Source organism: Euphorbia lathyris, chromosome 2 (genome assembly GCF_963576675.1).
Source record: "Euphorbia lathyris chromosome 2, ddEupLath1.1, whole genome shotgun sequence".
Taxonomy (NCBI): Eukaryota; Viridiplantae; Streptophyta; class Magnoliopsida; order Malpighiales; family Euphorbiaceae; genus Euphorbia; species Euphorbia lathyris.
The window spans coordinates 106,373,431-106,390,204 of record NC_088911.1 but is presented as its reverse complement, the minus strand read 5'-3'; the positions used below and the strand labels follow the sequence as shown (position 1 = coordinate 106,390,204).

The window sequence follows — 16,774 nt, the reverse complement described above, 5'->3', positions numbered from 1 at the left end:
CACATGCAACATGTCCCAGAAAGCTTGGGATCACAGCACCATCAAATGGACCCCCGGGTACGAGGTCCTTCACAACCTAGTCATCCTCTATAACACTCCTCGATCGCTTGCTGCTACCTGAAATTACAGTAAATGGTTTACATTAAATTTTTGGTATATTTTCCAATAATCACGATTAAAACAAATAAAAATAAGCACATTTTTAAATTTCTCTTACCAGAAGAAGATGCTGCGGTAGAAGAAAATCGTCCGTCTCGACCCCTCGTCACGACGCCACGATGTATGGGGATAGTATCAGAACTAGGACGATGCATAGAGGCATCTCCGTCCATCTCTATATCAGCCGCCTCATCCTGTCCCTCAGCACGCTCCGCCTGTGCTGCATGTGCCCTCCGGACGTCCGCCATGAACCGCTGCTGCTCCGTCCGCTCCCGCCGAGCAGATGCAGTAACAGGACGTGAAGACGTGTGTCTGGGGTCAGATCCCGCCTGATCCTGTAATATTATTTATTTATTATATTCAATTTACCATAAATTTTTTATTTTTTATATGTTCGGGTCTGCCTACGCCCGGTCCGTACAAATTTTTAAAAAAAAATCAAAATTTGGCCCTTTTTGGCCTGGGCGGGTGGCTTACACCACCTGCCCTAAGGCCCAAACGGGTGCGGCGCACCAGTCGGCCATAGGGCCGACTAGTGCGCCGCAAACGTTTGGCCCGTAGGCCAAACGGGCGCGACGTGCGCTCCACCACAAGGTGGAGCGCACGTCTTATGTGCGTTCCACCTTAGGTGGAACGCGTGCGGCGAGCGATCCACCTTACGGTGGAGCGCGTGCGCCGCGCGATCCACCTTACGGTGGAGCGCGTGCGCCGCGCGATCCACCATACGGTGGATCGCTCGCCGCGCACTTGTTCCACCTACGGTGGAACGCATAGTTCGTGCGTTCCACCGTAGGTGGAACAAGTGCATCGCACCCGCCTGGTGCAATTTCTGGGATTTTAATCCCGAATTTCAGCCTAAAAATCACTAATTCGTTAATTATTTGAACGGAAAAACTTACCGTAATACCCATGTATCCTTTGCCGATGCCTACTTTTCGTGCCATCTCGTTTTAGGTCGGTTTTTTGAAAACGGAAAGAAAGCAGAGAGGATTTGGAATTTTCAAAATTCTTGTTTGAAATAATGAGAAGGGCAATATGGTCAATAGGGTGCGGTGAACCGGAATTTAGGGGCGGTATATAGTCACCAACATTTTAAATGATTGAAAATTTGACAGGTTGTCTATAAATTTAGAATTAATAATAATTTGATTATTTAACAACTAAATGTTTCTAGGATTTTGTGTTAGAGATTGAATTTAACTTAGAAAATTAATTTATTGTGTTATGCATTGAATTTTTTTTTTGAGAAAATGCTTGTAATTTCATTAGATAAAAAATAAAGAAGCACAACAAGCAAAATGTAAGGAATAAAACCTCACATGATTACAGACTAAAACAAATACAATATGCACGAATGGATGAAAATGACTACAAAGAGTGTTATGCATTGAATTAGAAAATGAATATTGTGTTAAAAATGATACGGATTAAGTTAAAAACTAGATTTATTATACTATAGATTGAATTAATATTAATTATTATTAGATTGTGTTTATCCTGTTATTTTAGTCAAACATAATTAAAATATACACCAAAACCGACTCGATTTCTCCTTTTTCACATCCCTTCAGTGTCGTCGAGTCGTCGATTACCAATTTACCCGTCCAAATTTGTACCTTACAATTCTAGCTCCGTCAGTTGAGATGAAATAGAATGTACAATTTCAAAACCAATAATCTAATAATATAAGTACCACTATAATACCCATAAAACTAGAGGAAATAAATAAAAGTGACGAGTTAAAAAGTGTTTCAGAGCATCCAACATCAGATTATATTTTTACAGTAACGTAATTGAAAACTTCTTAGATGTATGAAGCTTCATTTGAAGAACGAACTTAACCCTCCGATCATCAACCACCGTTCTGGTTCATTGATGAATGTAGGGTATGCTAAGCTAATTGACTAGCAGAATATGCATCCCTCAGAACGGCTGTCAAAGTAAAAATGACCACAACCACAACCACAACCAAAGTCTGCCAGTACCTTGTTGCTCACATCAATTAGTAGATGAAAAACTAGAAAACATCGTAAAAATGAAGAAATACACACAATTTAGCATCAGAAAACCGTAACTAGATTAATTTATATGATTAAAGAGAACAACCTGATGTTTCAAATTGCTGTCACTGGAGCCATGGCCCGTCGATCAAGGCCAGTTAAAGTTATCTGTCAAAGGAGGAAGTGACAAATCTAAGAAGATGAAGGAAAAAGAGAAAGAGAAATAAAAGAGGATAAACAAAGAGGGGAGTGCAGGCAAATTTGCTAAAGGGGAATAGACTAGACCTGATCACAACCACTGCAAGAGAAGCCATGTCCACAAAATTAACATATAGAAAGTGTATGATAGAGAACAGCCGGACTATTTGACAGGAGTATTCTGAAAGGGGTGAGATGTATGGGATAGGGGCATTTCGGGTATAAGGCATTAGTTCGTATTGATATTTAGGGTACGAGTCATTAGTATATAAAGAATAGTTAGATAGAAGGAAAGATAGGTTTTGGCATAACCTTTTGGGCTGCTGTTACTAAGTAGAGAGGGAGATTTCTCCTTTGGTGATTAGGGCATTAGCTCTATATATCTATAAATCGATATTCCTTTCTTATTTTGCCATCTTTGAATTTGAGTTTCTAACAGTATGTACTAATGGCACAGAAAAAAAGAGAGAAATGAAAAACAACATATGCAGTGATCTTAAAATCTGTACTTTCTCTTGCAATAATATTAATGTGGAAGCAAGGGAAGGAATGCATGTAGGAAACCTTTATTTCCAGCAAATGTAACAGCCAGAGAAAGATATTTTTTCTTCTATATCTTGATAATGAGGGAAACTCTTGCTATGTCCTTCAAGGTATGACTACTACTACTATAGATATTCCCATAGACCTGCCAATTCAGTGCACATGATTCCCGAGTGTATCCACAGAGTTTCAGCACCTATATGGTAAAATTATTATCTCAAGTTAATGTACTGGCTGCATATGAATATCACTAGTGTCTATTGATGAGTTAAGCTTTTGGCAAGGAAAATCAAGGGTATTACCAAACATATCTGGTAAAACTGCCTTTTCCTTTTCATATCCTATGTTTTGTGCCTTCGCTGCAGTCTCAATTCAAAGACTAACATTATTTTCTTCTTTCCTGCAATCAATATGTCTCTTTAATGCCATTTTCATCTTTAGCCCTTGAGTTGAGATACAAAATTCATGGTATTTGTTGTTTCATTAATTTACAACTTCCTTCAGCTTTGAGACAGTATATCCATGATCATGGTTCAAATTTTACCATTTGAAAATTCTCTAGAAAAGCATCCTAGATATTATGGTCAGAACTATAAAATTCATGCCTTTAAGTTTTAACTTCAAGATCATAACAATGTATATATATAGCATTAAAAGTTTATATATATTCATTCAACAAACCTAAATTGAATATTCATCAAATAAGTTCAGAACTGTTTAATAAATCGTGGAGATAATTTACCTCTGACAAAATTGGGATGATTATATGATGTAGAATTTCAGAGACCTGAAACAGGATATGTAGTAGGGGTATCTTTAGGTGATAAGATGCAATCTTCATCAATAAAGTCGTCACTGAAGATATTGCATCTAATTTGCAATTCCAGAAGTATTAATTGTCAATTGATCTTACTTGATTAGGCTCTCTCTCTCTCTAGGCACAAATTTGCATATATCCATGCCCAACAAAAGGGTATGGATATATATTATATACAGATAGATGGCTCTTTCTGTTCATTCAAGCACATTGATAATTTAAAATCCTATTTCTTGATTCAGATTCTACAGAACTAGAGCCCAAGTCCTTCTTTAGTCCCTTGCTGATCATTAGTTCCCTTACTTGTGCAGCATCTTCCCATTTTCCCATCTCCGAATACAAGTTAGACAGAATTACATAATATGCACTATTCTGTGGTTCCAATTCAATAAGTTTCCTAGCCACAAATTCACTAAACTCCAAGTTGTTATGAGCCCTACAACCAGTAAGCAATGATCCCCACATAGGTTTTGTGGGCTCAAAAGGCATTCCTCTGATGAATTTAAAAGCCTCGTCCAGGTAGCCAGCACGCGCAAAGAGGTCAATCATGCATGAATAGTGCTTGGCATTAGGAGGAAATCGATAACCTCCATTAACTAATGAACTAAAGATCTGTTGACCCATATGAACCATACCAGAGTGGCTGCAAGCACTAAGTACATTGAGCAAAGTGACTTCATCTGGCTCTAACCCTTGTTGCTCCATCCTATTGAACCAGCAAACAGCCTCCTGTCCAAATTTAGCAAAACCTAGGCCTTTTATAATTGCATTCCAAGCAAAAATGTTCCTCTCTTTCATGCTTCCAAACACATTCAAGCCCTCATCAATTCTTCCACATTTCATATACATATCTATCAAAGAAGTCCCTAAGATCACATCCACCTCCCATCCATTCCTCCTTATGAAATCATGTATCCAGGTACCCATTTCAATGGCTCCAAAACTCGCACAGGCACCTAAAACATTCACCATAGTAACACGATTAGGCACTACACCTGCATATTGCATCTGCTCAAACGAAATCAATGAATCATCATAGTTCTCAGCATCCCTATACCCCATAATCAAAATTGTCCATGAGACAACATCCCTGTCAGGCATTTCGTCGAACAGTTTGCGACACAAAACCATTTGTCCACATGAAGCATAGACATTCAACAAAGAGTTTTGGACAAAAATATCATTTAAATGACCTAGCTTTACGACATGGGCCTGCACAAATTGGCCTTGAATGAGATGCTTAAAGTCAGATACAGATTTAAGAAGAAAAGGGAAAGTGTAATGGTTAGGTTGAATGGAATTGGCGTGCATATAAGAGTAAATTGAAAAAGGAATATGAGGGATTTGAGAGTGGGAGAAGGCTCTCAAAAGAGTATTGCAAGTGAAAACATGGGGTTTTGAGAAGTGGGTGAAGAAGAGAGGAAGAAGAGACGAGTGCAGGAGGGATAGATTTTGACAGGCAGTGATAAAATGGTGGGCAATTGTGGTGTTCCAATGCAGTTTATGGAGGATAATTTGAGCTTGGATTTGCTTCAATTGAGGATGAAAGATGCAATTCTCGAGAAAATTAATGATTCTCGTTCCTGAAGCGCTGAGTTGTGGGTATGACATAATCGCTCAAGGTCAAGGGTATGGATTTCTTTACGGAAAACAGAGGCTATCACTGTTAGAGGAGGAGCGAAAGCCAATTCAAGAAAGGAAATCGAAGATTGTGTGCTGCGAACGAGCGAGCCAAGGCTATCTGAATAGAAGAAAATGGCGGGACGTTGCCTTGAGATTGATTGAGGTCTTTAAAGGCAATCACTGGGATTCAAAACAAATTCCATTATGTTACTTCCTTGTATCTAGCGCTGCACGTAATTAACTGGAAAACCGAAAAATCGATTTCTGAAACTAAAACCAAACTGAAAAGTAGATTAATGGTCACTGATAGATTAATTTACGATTTTTCATTTTAAAAACCGATGGTTAACCAATCGAAAAATAAACCGATTATGTATTGATACACATAAAACTAGTATAAATATACGTAGAAATTTAATTATCAATATATAAATATACATATTTATATTGAATTTTTAAGTTAAAAATATTAAAATAATTTAAAATTTATTTGTTTTGGCAATTTTGTGAATTAAGTTCAATATTTTTATTTAATTTTTTTTGGTAGGAATATAGGAAAGGAAAAAACAAAGCAAAGAACAATTAACCTGAGATTAGCCTAGGGAAGCTAACCCCAACCCTGTCTTCTAAAAGAAGAGAAGAGAGAAAGGTAGGGGGATCAGAAAAGGTAGTAACACCTAACATCCCCTCATGGCCAGCCGCAGCCAAGCGATCCGCAACACGGTTCTGCTCTGTGAAAATGTGACTGAACTTTAAGATCTCAAAGGAAGAGCAAAGCCTCTTAATAGCTTTGATAAGGTTGCAGCTATTAAGACCAATAGCATGATTCTCAGTAATCATTTTGATGGCCTCCAAATTGTCAGACTCCACAGACAGTTTCTTAACGCCCAGGCTTTTAGCAAGCTTGATGCCAGAAAGAATACCCCAGAGCTCAGCCCAACCCAAGATTCTGTGTGAACCCAGAGAGCCAGGCGCCCCCCGTATCTCTAAGAACACCTCCGGCCGCAATCTTACCATTGATAAGGCAGGAGCCATCCGTATTTAATTTGACAACCCCCTCGCTCGGCCTGCTCCACCCCACGAGATGGACATCACTTTCCTGGGTAGACCTGGCAAGGGAATCCCCTTTAAGACTCTCAATAATAGTAGAGAGTTTTTTGGAGAAGAACTCAGCTAAGTTTGGAATAATAACAGTTTTATTACAAAAATTCTCCTCATTTCTCCACTTCCAGATTTGGTGACAGATTATAGCAAAGAGAATGTCCCCATGCTCCAAGTGAGTCAGTAACTTCCCACTAATACCATCAGAGAACCAGTCAAACTCAGAGTGGGCCAGGAAGGAAGAGAGAATATGGTGTGGGAGAATTTTCTTCCAAACCTCTTTACTCTTAGAGCAATCCCTAAGAGCATGGCACAAAGATTCAACATGGCCACTGCATCTACTGCAAGCTCCAGAGTCCGCCAAATGCCGTCTGTGCCTATCCGAATTAGTAAGCAACCTGTCCTTAACTCCCAGCCACAGGAAACTTCTAATACGGTAAGGGACTTTGAGGGCCCAAATGGATTTCCAAATATCCGAGGGGGGATTGGATCTGTTGAGGGTAGAAGCTTCAAAGGCAGACTTGCAAGAATAAACTCCATTATTAGTCAGCGCCCAGCAATGCCTATCCATGTCCTCCTCTTGATTACTAACCTTCACTCCCCGAATTCTAAGGAGAGTCTCCAGGCTAAAGAAGGTATCAAACTTAGACCAGATCCAGTCCCCCTCTGAGTCTATCACATCTGCAATCCTCCAGTTATGGGTGTCCCTAGGAGGGGGGAGCTACAAACATCAATTAACGGTTGATCCCCAATCCAGGTGTCAAACCAGAAGCTGATGGTCTTACCATTACCCACCTCCAGACCAACCCCTAAGCAGAACTCTGCAAACACGACGCTAAGCCCTTTCCAGAGGAAAGAACAATTGACAACTCTCTCCTTAGGGCCCCTAAAGATTTTGTCTTTCCTATACTTACCACAGAGAAGGCGAACCCAAAGAGAGGAGGGGCACTGCCACATACGCCAAAGGAGTTTCATTAATAAAACTTTATTATTATCCTTTGCTTTCCTAATGCCCAGACCACCAGAAACTTTCGGCTGACAAACCTCACTCCAAGGCACAAGATGGATCTTTCCTCCCTCCACAGCTTCCCCCCACAGGAACCTGCGGTTGATCTTATCAAGATCATTAAGAACAGGACCCGGAAGCTGACAAGCCTGCATAATGTGATTGGGAGCAGCACAATTAACTGATTGAATCAACGTGAGGCGGCCAGCGAGAGAAAGAGTCTTGGCTTTCCAAGTGGCACACTTCATATTAGCTTTGTCCAAAGTATCTTTAAAGGAAACTTTAGAAACTCTCTCACTGTGGATGGGAATGCCCAGATACTTCCCAAGAGAATAAGTAAGAGGAATACCAGAGAGATCACTTAACCTTTTACAGACTCTCGGATTCATATTCTTAGAGCACATCATTTTGGATTTCTGGATGTTAAGTTTCTGCCCAGAGGCCAAACAAAAGCAATCAAGAATATCCATTATAATACTCAACTGCTCCTCATTACCTTCCAGGAAGATAAGGACATCGTCTGCAAAGAATAAGTGAGTCACCTGGGGACAGAAGCTATTGATAGCTATCGGGTGGAAACTCCCATTATCAATTGCATCTTGAATCAGGTGCGATAACCTTTCCATAGCAATAACGAAAAGGAAGGGACTCATAGGATCACCCTGACGGATACCCCGGCCCGGGGAGAACTCCTCCGACATATCCCCATTAACCATCACTTGAAACATAGGAGAAGAGATACATACCTTAATTAACCTTCTCCAGCTGTTCGGGATTCTAGCTCTCTCCAGACTCTCCATCAGGAAATTCCAGTTGATACGATCATAGGCCTTCTCCAGATCCAGCTTCAGAGCCACAATGCCTTTCTTCCCCTTCCTAATCTTCATAGTGTGGACCATCTCTTGGGCAATCACCACATTGTCCATCATTTGTCTACCGGGCACAAAACTACCCTGATTCTGACAAATGATCGCAGGAAGAATGCCACGGATTCTATTAGCCACAATCTTTGTAACCGTCTTATAAAGAACATTACAAAGACTGATAGGTCTCATATACGAAAAGGAAGTAGGCTTATCAATTTTAGGAATCAGAACCATAAGGGTTCTATTCACCATCTCAATATCCTGAGAACCATTAAACACACCTATGACAAAATTATAGATACCATCCTTCACAACTTCCCAATGTTTATGGTAAAAGCCCGCATGCAGGCCATCAATCTCAGGAGCTTTAGAAGCCCCAATACTGAAAATGGCTTGGTCTATCTCTTTACGGGATATAGGTTTAAAGGCATCCTGACTACTTTCCACACTAATCAGAGGAAATGAAGCAACCGAGTGAGCCCTCTCCAGAAGGACCGGTTCCTCTTTAAACAGATCCTTATAGAACTCTAGGGCCAATTTCCGAATCTCCTCATCTTCATACACCCAATCCCCATTAGAATCCTTAATGGCATCAATTCTATTTCTCTGCCTCCTGATCATGGTAGAAAGATGGAAGTATCTGGTATTCCGATCCCCATCTTTAATCTAGGACTTCCTAGATTTCTGAAACCAGAGAAGCTCCTCCTGCCTGAGCACAGCTTCTAGCTCATTCTGAAGGGTTCTGAGGAGGCCATCCAAACTGTGATCAAACCTCACCTCCAACTTACGCTGAATGCCCTCCATCCTATTTAATAACTTGTTCTTCCTTCTAATAATATGCCCAAAGACATTTCTATTCCACCCCAGCACATTATTCCTGAACCCTTCCGCAGCTTGAAGGACATTCGAATGAGGTTTCCAATTCTCTTGAACGAAATCCTTGAACTTAGGATGGGACTCCCAAGCCAACTGATACCGGAACGGTCTCTCTCCCCTAGGGCGGTTGCCTCTCAAAAGCCTAAATAAAATAGGACAATGATCCGAATGTCGAAACGGGAGATTTAACACAGAACTCTCAGGGTAAGAAGTCTGAGCTAAAACATTAGCGTAGACCTTATCCAAACGAACAAAAGTACTGTTACGTTTCCAAGTGAATCTATGACCAGAAGCCCCCAGATCGGACAACCCACATAAATCCGTACTATTCTTGTGATGAAGGCAACGATTAACATAATGATTAGAATCCCCTCTTTGATCACTCATAAAGGCGATATCATTAAAGTCACCTGCCACGAACCAGGGTTCAGAAATGTTGACACTCATAGAGTAGAGAACCTCCCAAAGTTGTTTTCGATTAGCTAGGATAGGGTCAGCATACACAAGGGTAATCAAAAAAGAAACATTACCGGGGACACTCACTTTACAGTGAATAAACTGCTTATCCATGCAAATAATATTGAAATGAACCCGATCTGGCCTCTAGAAAAGCCAGATCCCACTAGCCCGGCCAGTTGCCTCCGATCTAACACAGTTCCAGATTTTAAACTTTTTAACCACCTCATCTGCCTTATCTCCACTAATCTTAGTTTCCAATAAAGCGAAACAAGAAGGATTAAACTGCTTAATAAGTTCATTAATATGGACACGGGTAGCCTTGCTAGCCGCACCCCTAACATTCCAACACAACAAATCCATAGAAAGGAGGAAAACTGACCGCACCCACACCCCTAAGCCAGGTATTTGCTAGGGGCTCCTGAGAGCCTCGCCGAGGTACCTGCCGGCCCTCTCTTTTCTAGTAAGCCCAAAGTATTTTGGATACTTTTCTGTTTACCCTTAATCTGCTTTTTCAAGCTAGTTTTAGTAACTCCCATTGATTTCCCAATCCCAGGATCACCACACAGAATAGGAATACTAACCTCATTAATCTTCTTCATACTCTGGCCCGGCACGGCCAGTGACCCCCCCTGGGCTTCGTCTTTAGACACAAAGAGGGGATTAACAGATTCAACCACCCTCTCAGATGGTTCAACCGACTCCAAACTCGGCATGCTTTGAACATCCCCCTGGTCAGGATCCTGAACTTCCTCCATCAACAGGGCCCTAAACCTAGATCCTGATGTGAAAGCTGAACCGGCTCCAGGCTCCTCCCTAGCATTAGAGATAGGTTTCTCTTTGATACTGGGAAGAACAAGAGGTTTAGCAGAGGAGGCCTTCAAGTTAATGCTAACATCAGGAGGATGATTCTGCCCAACTGAAGGTTGTGTTCTTCGTCTATTAGTCCTCTTTGCCACCATCCATGGCCCAAAATTCCCACCATTCCCTTGGCTCACTTCAGATCTATCCACACCATCCACCACAATCTCCTTTATAACCTTTTCCCTTTTCGGGCAACCCTTCTGAGAATGACCATACATGCCACAATCATAACAAATGTTATGTAACCCTTCATACTCGATAAAGAACACCTTGTTTCGAACACAGAATTTTGATAACAAAGGTTTAGCAAGATTAACATCAACACAAACCCTAGCAAACTTGCCCCTAATAGCTCCCATCGTAGTTTTGTCTACGTGGTGGACCTTTCCCACTAGCCCTCCAATCTTGCTGAGGAACTTTTCACTATAATACTCAATGGGAAGGCCCGGGAACCTAACCCAAGTCAAAATCCTGTTAACAGAACAATCGTGAGGATTAAAATTAGGAACCCAAGGCCTTAAGGCCAAAACATGGTTGGAAATAATATATGGGCCTCCCTTAATCACAGCATTATAATCCTCAACCCTGGTGAATTTAATGACATAGTAGTCATTCTCCAGGTCAGTAATACTGACTTTCCCTTTCCTTGCCCACTGAGCTTGGATCCTTTGGGCAAAATAGTTAAAGCTAATACGCTTCCCAAGCACCGTAACAATTAGGGAAACCTTCCATTTCTCTCTAAGCTCCCTCTTCTCGGCTGAAGAGAGTATGATCACAGGACAAAGAGGATCGTCTTGGATACCCTCCTCATCATCAGAATCCGAGTACAGATCCTCGGACTCCCCCACCATCATCACCTCCTCCATACAAGGCTCCTCCTCTACTACTCCTATAACAGTGTCTTTCCAAGAACTTTTCCCAATCCCATTAACAATAACCCTAGATCTAGGAGAAACTACGTTCCGCTGACCTACTGCCTCCTGGCCCCCAGCCGTCGCCCTAGCCTGCCTATCACTGCCCGGGGAACTGCCCATAGTGCCTGCCCCAACGCCGGCACCCTGCCCAGCACAGCTCCCGGCACCTTCAGCCCCCTGCTCGGCACAGCCTGCATCGCCCCCAACCCCCTGCTCGGCAAAGCCTGCCCCAAGCCCACCGAGCACACTCCACTCGGTGCCTGGCACCCCCCGCCCAGCCCCCTCGACACTCCAACCGAGCGGCGCCGCCTTACCCCCTGCCTAGATCTCCCGCCCGAGATCCGCAGGCGCCTCGCCCCTAGCCGCCCCTTGGCCCGCAAAACTCCAGCCACCCACCATCTGGCCCCCTGCCATCCCCCTCGCCACACCCTCGGCCCTCACCACCCCCGATCCCCCAGCCGCGCCTCCCAAATCCCCTTCCAATTCTGGATCTCTCGCGCGCCCACTCTCCTCCATCCCTCCCATACCCATTCCGCAACCCTCACCCTGGCCGCCCCGCCCATCCACGCCTTGCTCCCCCCCAGATCCGCCACCCGCCGCCCCCCTCCCCCTCGAACGATCCCGAACCCGCTTCACCATGAAACCGTAGGCAAAAGAGAGAGCGAAAATAGAGAGAGAGAGAGAGTCGCACTAGATTTTACTTTCAATATTTTTATTTAATATTTAAATACTTATATATTTAGTTTAAAGGGAATAATTATAGATTTAAAGTGATATTTGCTACGAAAAGTCACTAATGGTTAACCGACCGAATTATAGGTTAACCGACCGAAATAATAAGGTAACCGAAATATGGTTAACCGAATTAAATGGACTGGTTAATGGTTTTTGTTAATGGACTGGTTAACCGACCATGTGCACCCCTACTTGTATCAGCCGAGTATAAACTCGTCATGCTGTCCTTACAAAACTCGAATCAGTATTCGGAAAAAGATAACACGTGATGTCACTATAACAAAACTGATCAATACGAGAGTTCGTATTGAAGACTTTGACTCGGAACGTTTTAAAAAACTCAGTCAAAGATCCACCCGTCACGACAATCACGTCCGATCCAACAATAAAAAACTCATTCAATTTGGATCTCGTAAACCTAGTGGCTCATTTTTGCTATGATGAGTTTAAAATGCTTTATTTTTTTATGCATCGAATAGGTCCTCGAGTCACGATGGCCAAAACCGAGGCTTTTTCCAACATTTATAGGATATTACATGAAACAAAAGAGTATGGGCACTGATAGAGATGTCACTTTAAAAATTGATATTAGTAAAACATATGACAGAATATATTAGAATATCTTGGAAGATACGATGAGTAGGCTAAGTTTTCATGCTAAATGGGCTTAGTGGCTAATGTTGTGTGTGGTTTTTGTTTCCTACTCGGTTTCAGTTAACAACGATCTAGTTAGTTTTATTAGTCTAGGACGGGTTTGCGACAAGAAGACCCCATGCCATCTTAGTTATTTAATTTATTTGCTGAGGTATTGTCAAAGATGATTTCAGAAGCTGAATTGATAATTTGATTAGAGGTTATAGAATTTGTAGATGTGCTCATTTTGTCTCTCATCTCTTTTTCACTCATGATAATTTTCTTTTCTTTGGAGCATCTCAAGTTGACTCTCAAGTGTTTCTGAACATTCTTATTGAGTACAAGTTGGTTTTGGGCCAAACCATTAATTTAAACAAATTTGGGATATTTTTTAGTGCTAATATTAAGGAAGATCTTCTGTTAGCAATTTGCTCTATTTTTAAAGTTACTTCACCGTTAGATATGGGCGATAACTTGGCCTTCCTTCGCATATTAGCCAATCTAAGCATTGTATTTTCACCTTTTTTATTGATAGACTTTGGAAACATTTTGGAAGTTGAGGCTTTCGATTCTTATCTAGGGAGGGTAAAGAGGTTTTTATCAAATCAGTTGTTCAACAGCTCCCTACATTTTATATGAGTACGTTTCTCTTACCTAAATCTATCTATGGTTATTTATAGAAAATGATAGACTTGTTTTGGTGGGGGTACAGAGTCAAATGGGAATAAGAATATCGATTAGTTTGATTGGTCAAAGTCATAGCTTTCGAGACTTACATTTGCTTAACTTTCTCTGTTAAGAAAGCAGGACTGGAAATTAATTCGTTCTCCTTGCATTTTGGTTAGTAAGATCCTCAAAGAAAGGATTGTGGGAAGCCTTGCACATGACATGATCTTCCTTGGATTAGAAGTTGATCATTCTCATGAAAGTGGCACAGTGATTGTTCAGATTTTCGATCCGCGTATACGTTGGAAGCTGCAAGGTCTTCTAGTTTTTAGGAAAACTAGCCTCAATAATCTATTGGACCAATAGAGTTTTATTAGACGTTACCTTTCCACAAATGGCGCTAGCTAGGTATTTTTTGTCGAGGAATATCTAGAACTTGGCTTCCTAGTCATCTCCATTATCGATTGGAGCTTTGTCAGTCATTTTGGATATTGGAGGAATATTTGTAGGAACGTGCTCACTAGGGGTTGGCCTCCCACGAGGAGGACGTCATTGCCTTCTGATGTTTTGCCCGATTCTGCGGGGGTGGCCTCTCACGTGGGAGGGTTTTTAGCTTGTATGAGTTTTTATAGCTTCATGTTGTCCTCTTACATGGATTTTTTCATACCAGTATAAAACTTCTACTAGATTTGGACTACAGAAGTAAGATTGAGTCGTTTCGAACAAACTTAGAGAAATTTATCCCTTCTCATATATTATCCAAGTTGGATTTTGTAATTAAATACAAACTCAACAAGCTAATTAACTAACCCAAACTTTAATTTGCCAGAAACAAGGGAGTCAAGATCATCCATGGTAAGGGTGGTTTAGTGGTCATAGGAGCATGAACCATCCATGGTAGGGGTAGTTCCGTCTACTGCGGACTACAAATTGATCAAAAGTTTGTTCTTTATTTGATTTTTCTTGATTTAGTAAAAAATTAATAAAATTTTAATTTATAAAAAAAGTGTTTACAAATTAATGGTTTAGGGCCTCTAAAATGCTAGATCCTACCTTAGAAATAAAGTTGGACCCCTTATTGTGAGATGACCATAATTATAGGCCTGAACCAAGAATGACACAAATCCTTACTGCTCAGGGTTCTTCCTAAGCTACATACCTTTTTAGGTCCAGAGGTGACTGCGACATACGGTCTAATGTTGTTGATGGGCTAAACCCCTTCATAGAGCACTACTTATATGTCTTGAATCGCAAATGCTTCTTTATTAATTTTAGGTTATTTAGGTGTTGTTTGGTTATGAGATAGAAAATGAATGTTTAGAGAAAGAAAAATCCGAAAATAGTGATTTTGGAAAAAAGAAAACATGGTTTCATGATAAAATGCGGTTCTAAACAATTTTAATTCTTGAACTTTTTTATTTTGAGGTATTTAATAGTCATGTGTTTCCTTATCTAAAGTGAAATAATATTAATAAATATAAGTGAATTTTATATTATGTTTTGTAGTTTAGTGGCCATATTTTTAATAGGGATAAGGTTTAGTGGTCATGTATATAATTTACCATCAATCGTTCTACTTATACTCAGCTTGGTGTCACGGGGCCAGGTCTGAGCTAGGCCAAAAACTCGTGCACCCAAACTTTCCCCAAGTCTCGGCTAACCAACTCCTACCGAAGGGGTCTATCCCCCTTTTAAGCGTGTCGTTAATATATCTGTCTGTATTCCGCCCGGAGGGTCTCCCTATGTTTAAACATCCCCTTAGAATGGGCATGCACTATAGGCTCTCATGGAGCCCGTAGTGTCCATAGAGTTTCCCTTTATGGAGACATTCGGCTTTCTTCACGAATGACGTATACCCGATTCTCCTATCCCTACTAGACGAGGGTGGATCGCTTAAGCCAATATTGACTACTGATTCAGGGGAGGTAATCCTTGTCCCTATAGTGTTCCTTATACCAACTCAGTCTCTACCATCAGTGTGCATCGATATGTCCCATTCGCCACTCCATGCCCAAGTAAGGTAAAGGTCGGTAAAACAAGAGCTTGATCAAGATTTGACAGAGGCAGATTTCCAAACCATCGAGGGAAAAACCTCATAGTTTTTTTGTTTTAGGTTTCAACTTCAACTTTAAACTCATTTTGAGGGAGAATGGGAAGCAACCCAATAGTGACAATCGAGGCAGAAGTCCGAGACAAAAGGAGGCAGTAAATGAAGAAAAGTTTGAACCTGACAAGTCCAAGCTTACCTTATGTTTCCTCCTCAACCATCGCATATGACAACAAGAAGATGTCGATTAAACAGTTGATGTATCAACATCAGTATTTCGGTAAATCAAAATATTTGATAAATCATGTAAGAGTTCTTAACTTTCTTTTATGAATAGTGATGATAATATTCGACATTAATGGTCTTTGCCAATGAACCAAACCTTTCTCTCGATCACTTGGGAAGGCGATCCTCAAGTGAGGGAGCGTACATGAGGGGGGAAATAGGTCCTATATGGGCCCCTTTATGATATATTATTGATATTGTGTAGATTTAGCAACACCGTAAAGCGTCCCTGTGAGGCGCCGTTGGGATCGGCCGGGGGCCCTCCGATGCCTAAGTCAGTAAACTTCTTAAGAGAATAAACTGTAATGACAAAGCAAAGCTAAGAAGAGTGTGTAAGTGTACCTCTGTTGTCATGTTATAAGGATATTTATACAGGTTTGAGTGATAACTGTAATAACCTTCTCTTAATGCCTTTTCAATGAAGAGTAATGCTCTTTTAATGTAGTTTAACTCCATTCTCTAACCTCCGAGCTTTGGCAGGGTTTGAGCTATCATTAATGTTAGTTTAATGATAGTGAGTTACGCCGTATAATCATATGTTTCTTCCAGAGGCGGATCGCCCTATGAGGTGGATCCCTTCTTGCCCCTATTGGGCGGATCTTTGTAAGAATCCTTGACTCGACACCGTATTTCTCGTTATATGCTGAGCGGCGGATCGTAAGGAGGACTTTATGAGACGACACCATATTTCTATCTGTACGCCATATACATCTTGGAGGCGGGCCTTTGATCTTGCCTTTTTCCCTTTAAGCCCTCTTCGTGAGGGAATATTTTTGGTTTAGTCCTCCATCTTTCATGGCGGGTTTTATCAATTATGGAAGATAATGGAAGAGTAACATAGATTGAGATGGATTATGGAAGAAGAGTGGGATGAATGACCTTTAATAGAGCAAGAAGACTCGGAGAAAGATCCTTAGAGAAAGTGTCCTCGGAGGAAGATCCTTAGAGAAAGTCCGTGATGATAAAAAAGAATTTTTCGAGATTT

At 41.2% G+C, this 16,774-nt stretch overlaps 1 protein-coding gene across 3 annotated transcripts; it reads right to left on the bottom strand.

Moving 5' to 3' along the window:
• Positions 1 to 1,758: 1,758 nt before the first annotated feature.
• LOC136219322 (pentatricopeptide repeat-containing protein At5g66520-like) lies at positions 1,759 to 5,511 on the bottom strand. 3 transcript variants are annotated; one of them, XM_066006689.1, is made up of 5 exons: positions 3,643 to 5,511; positions 3,203 to 3,300; positions 2,922 to 3,096; positions 2,266 to 2,327; positions 1,760 to 2,134 (listed from the first exon to the last, which is right to left on the bottom strand). In XM_066006689.1, exon 1 carries the CDS (start codon positions 5,326 to 5,328, stop codon positions 3,919 to 3,921), a length of 1,410 nt encoding a protein of 469 aa, XP_065862761.1. In that variant the 5' UTR covers positions 5,329 to 5,511; the 3' UTR covers positions 1,760 to 2,134; positions 2,266 to 2,327; positions 2,922 to 3,096; positions 3,203 to 3,300; positions 3,643 to 3,918. The 3 variants fall into 3 exon arrangements, with proteins under 3 accessions (XP_065862759.1, XP_065862761.1, XP_065862762.1); XM_066006687.1 differs by having other exon boundaries at positions 1,759 to 2,327; XM_066006690.1 differs by lacking the exons at positions 2,922 to 3,096; positions 3,203 to 3,300 and having other exon boundaries at positions 1,761 to 2,327.
• Between the last annotated feature and the right edge of the window lie 11,263 nt (positions 5,512 to 16,774).

Bases quoted from the DNA above. Each gene is read 5' to 3' on its own strand.
- LOC136219322 (XM_066006687.1), bottom strand. From the start codon at position 5,328: ATGTCATACCCACAACTCAGCGCTTCAGGAACGAGAATCATTAATTTT.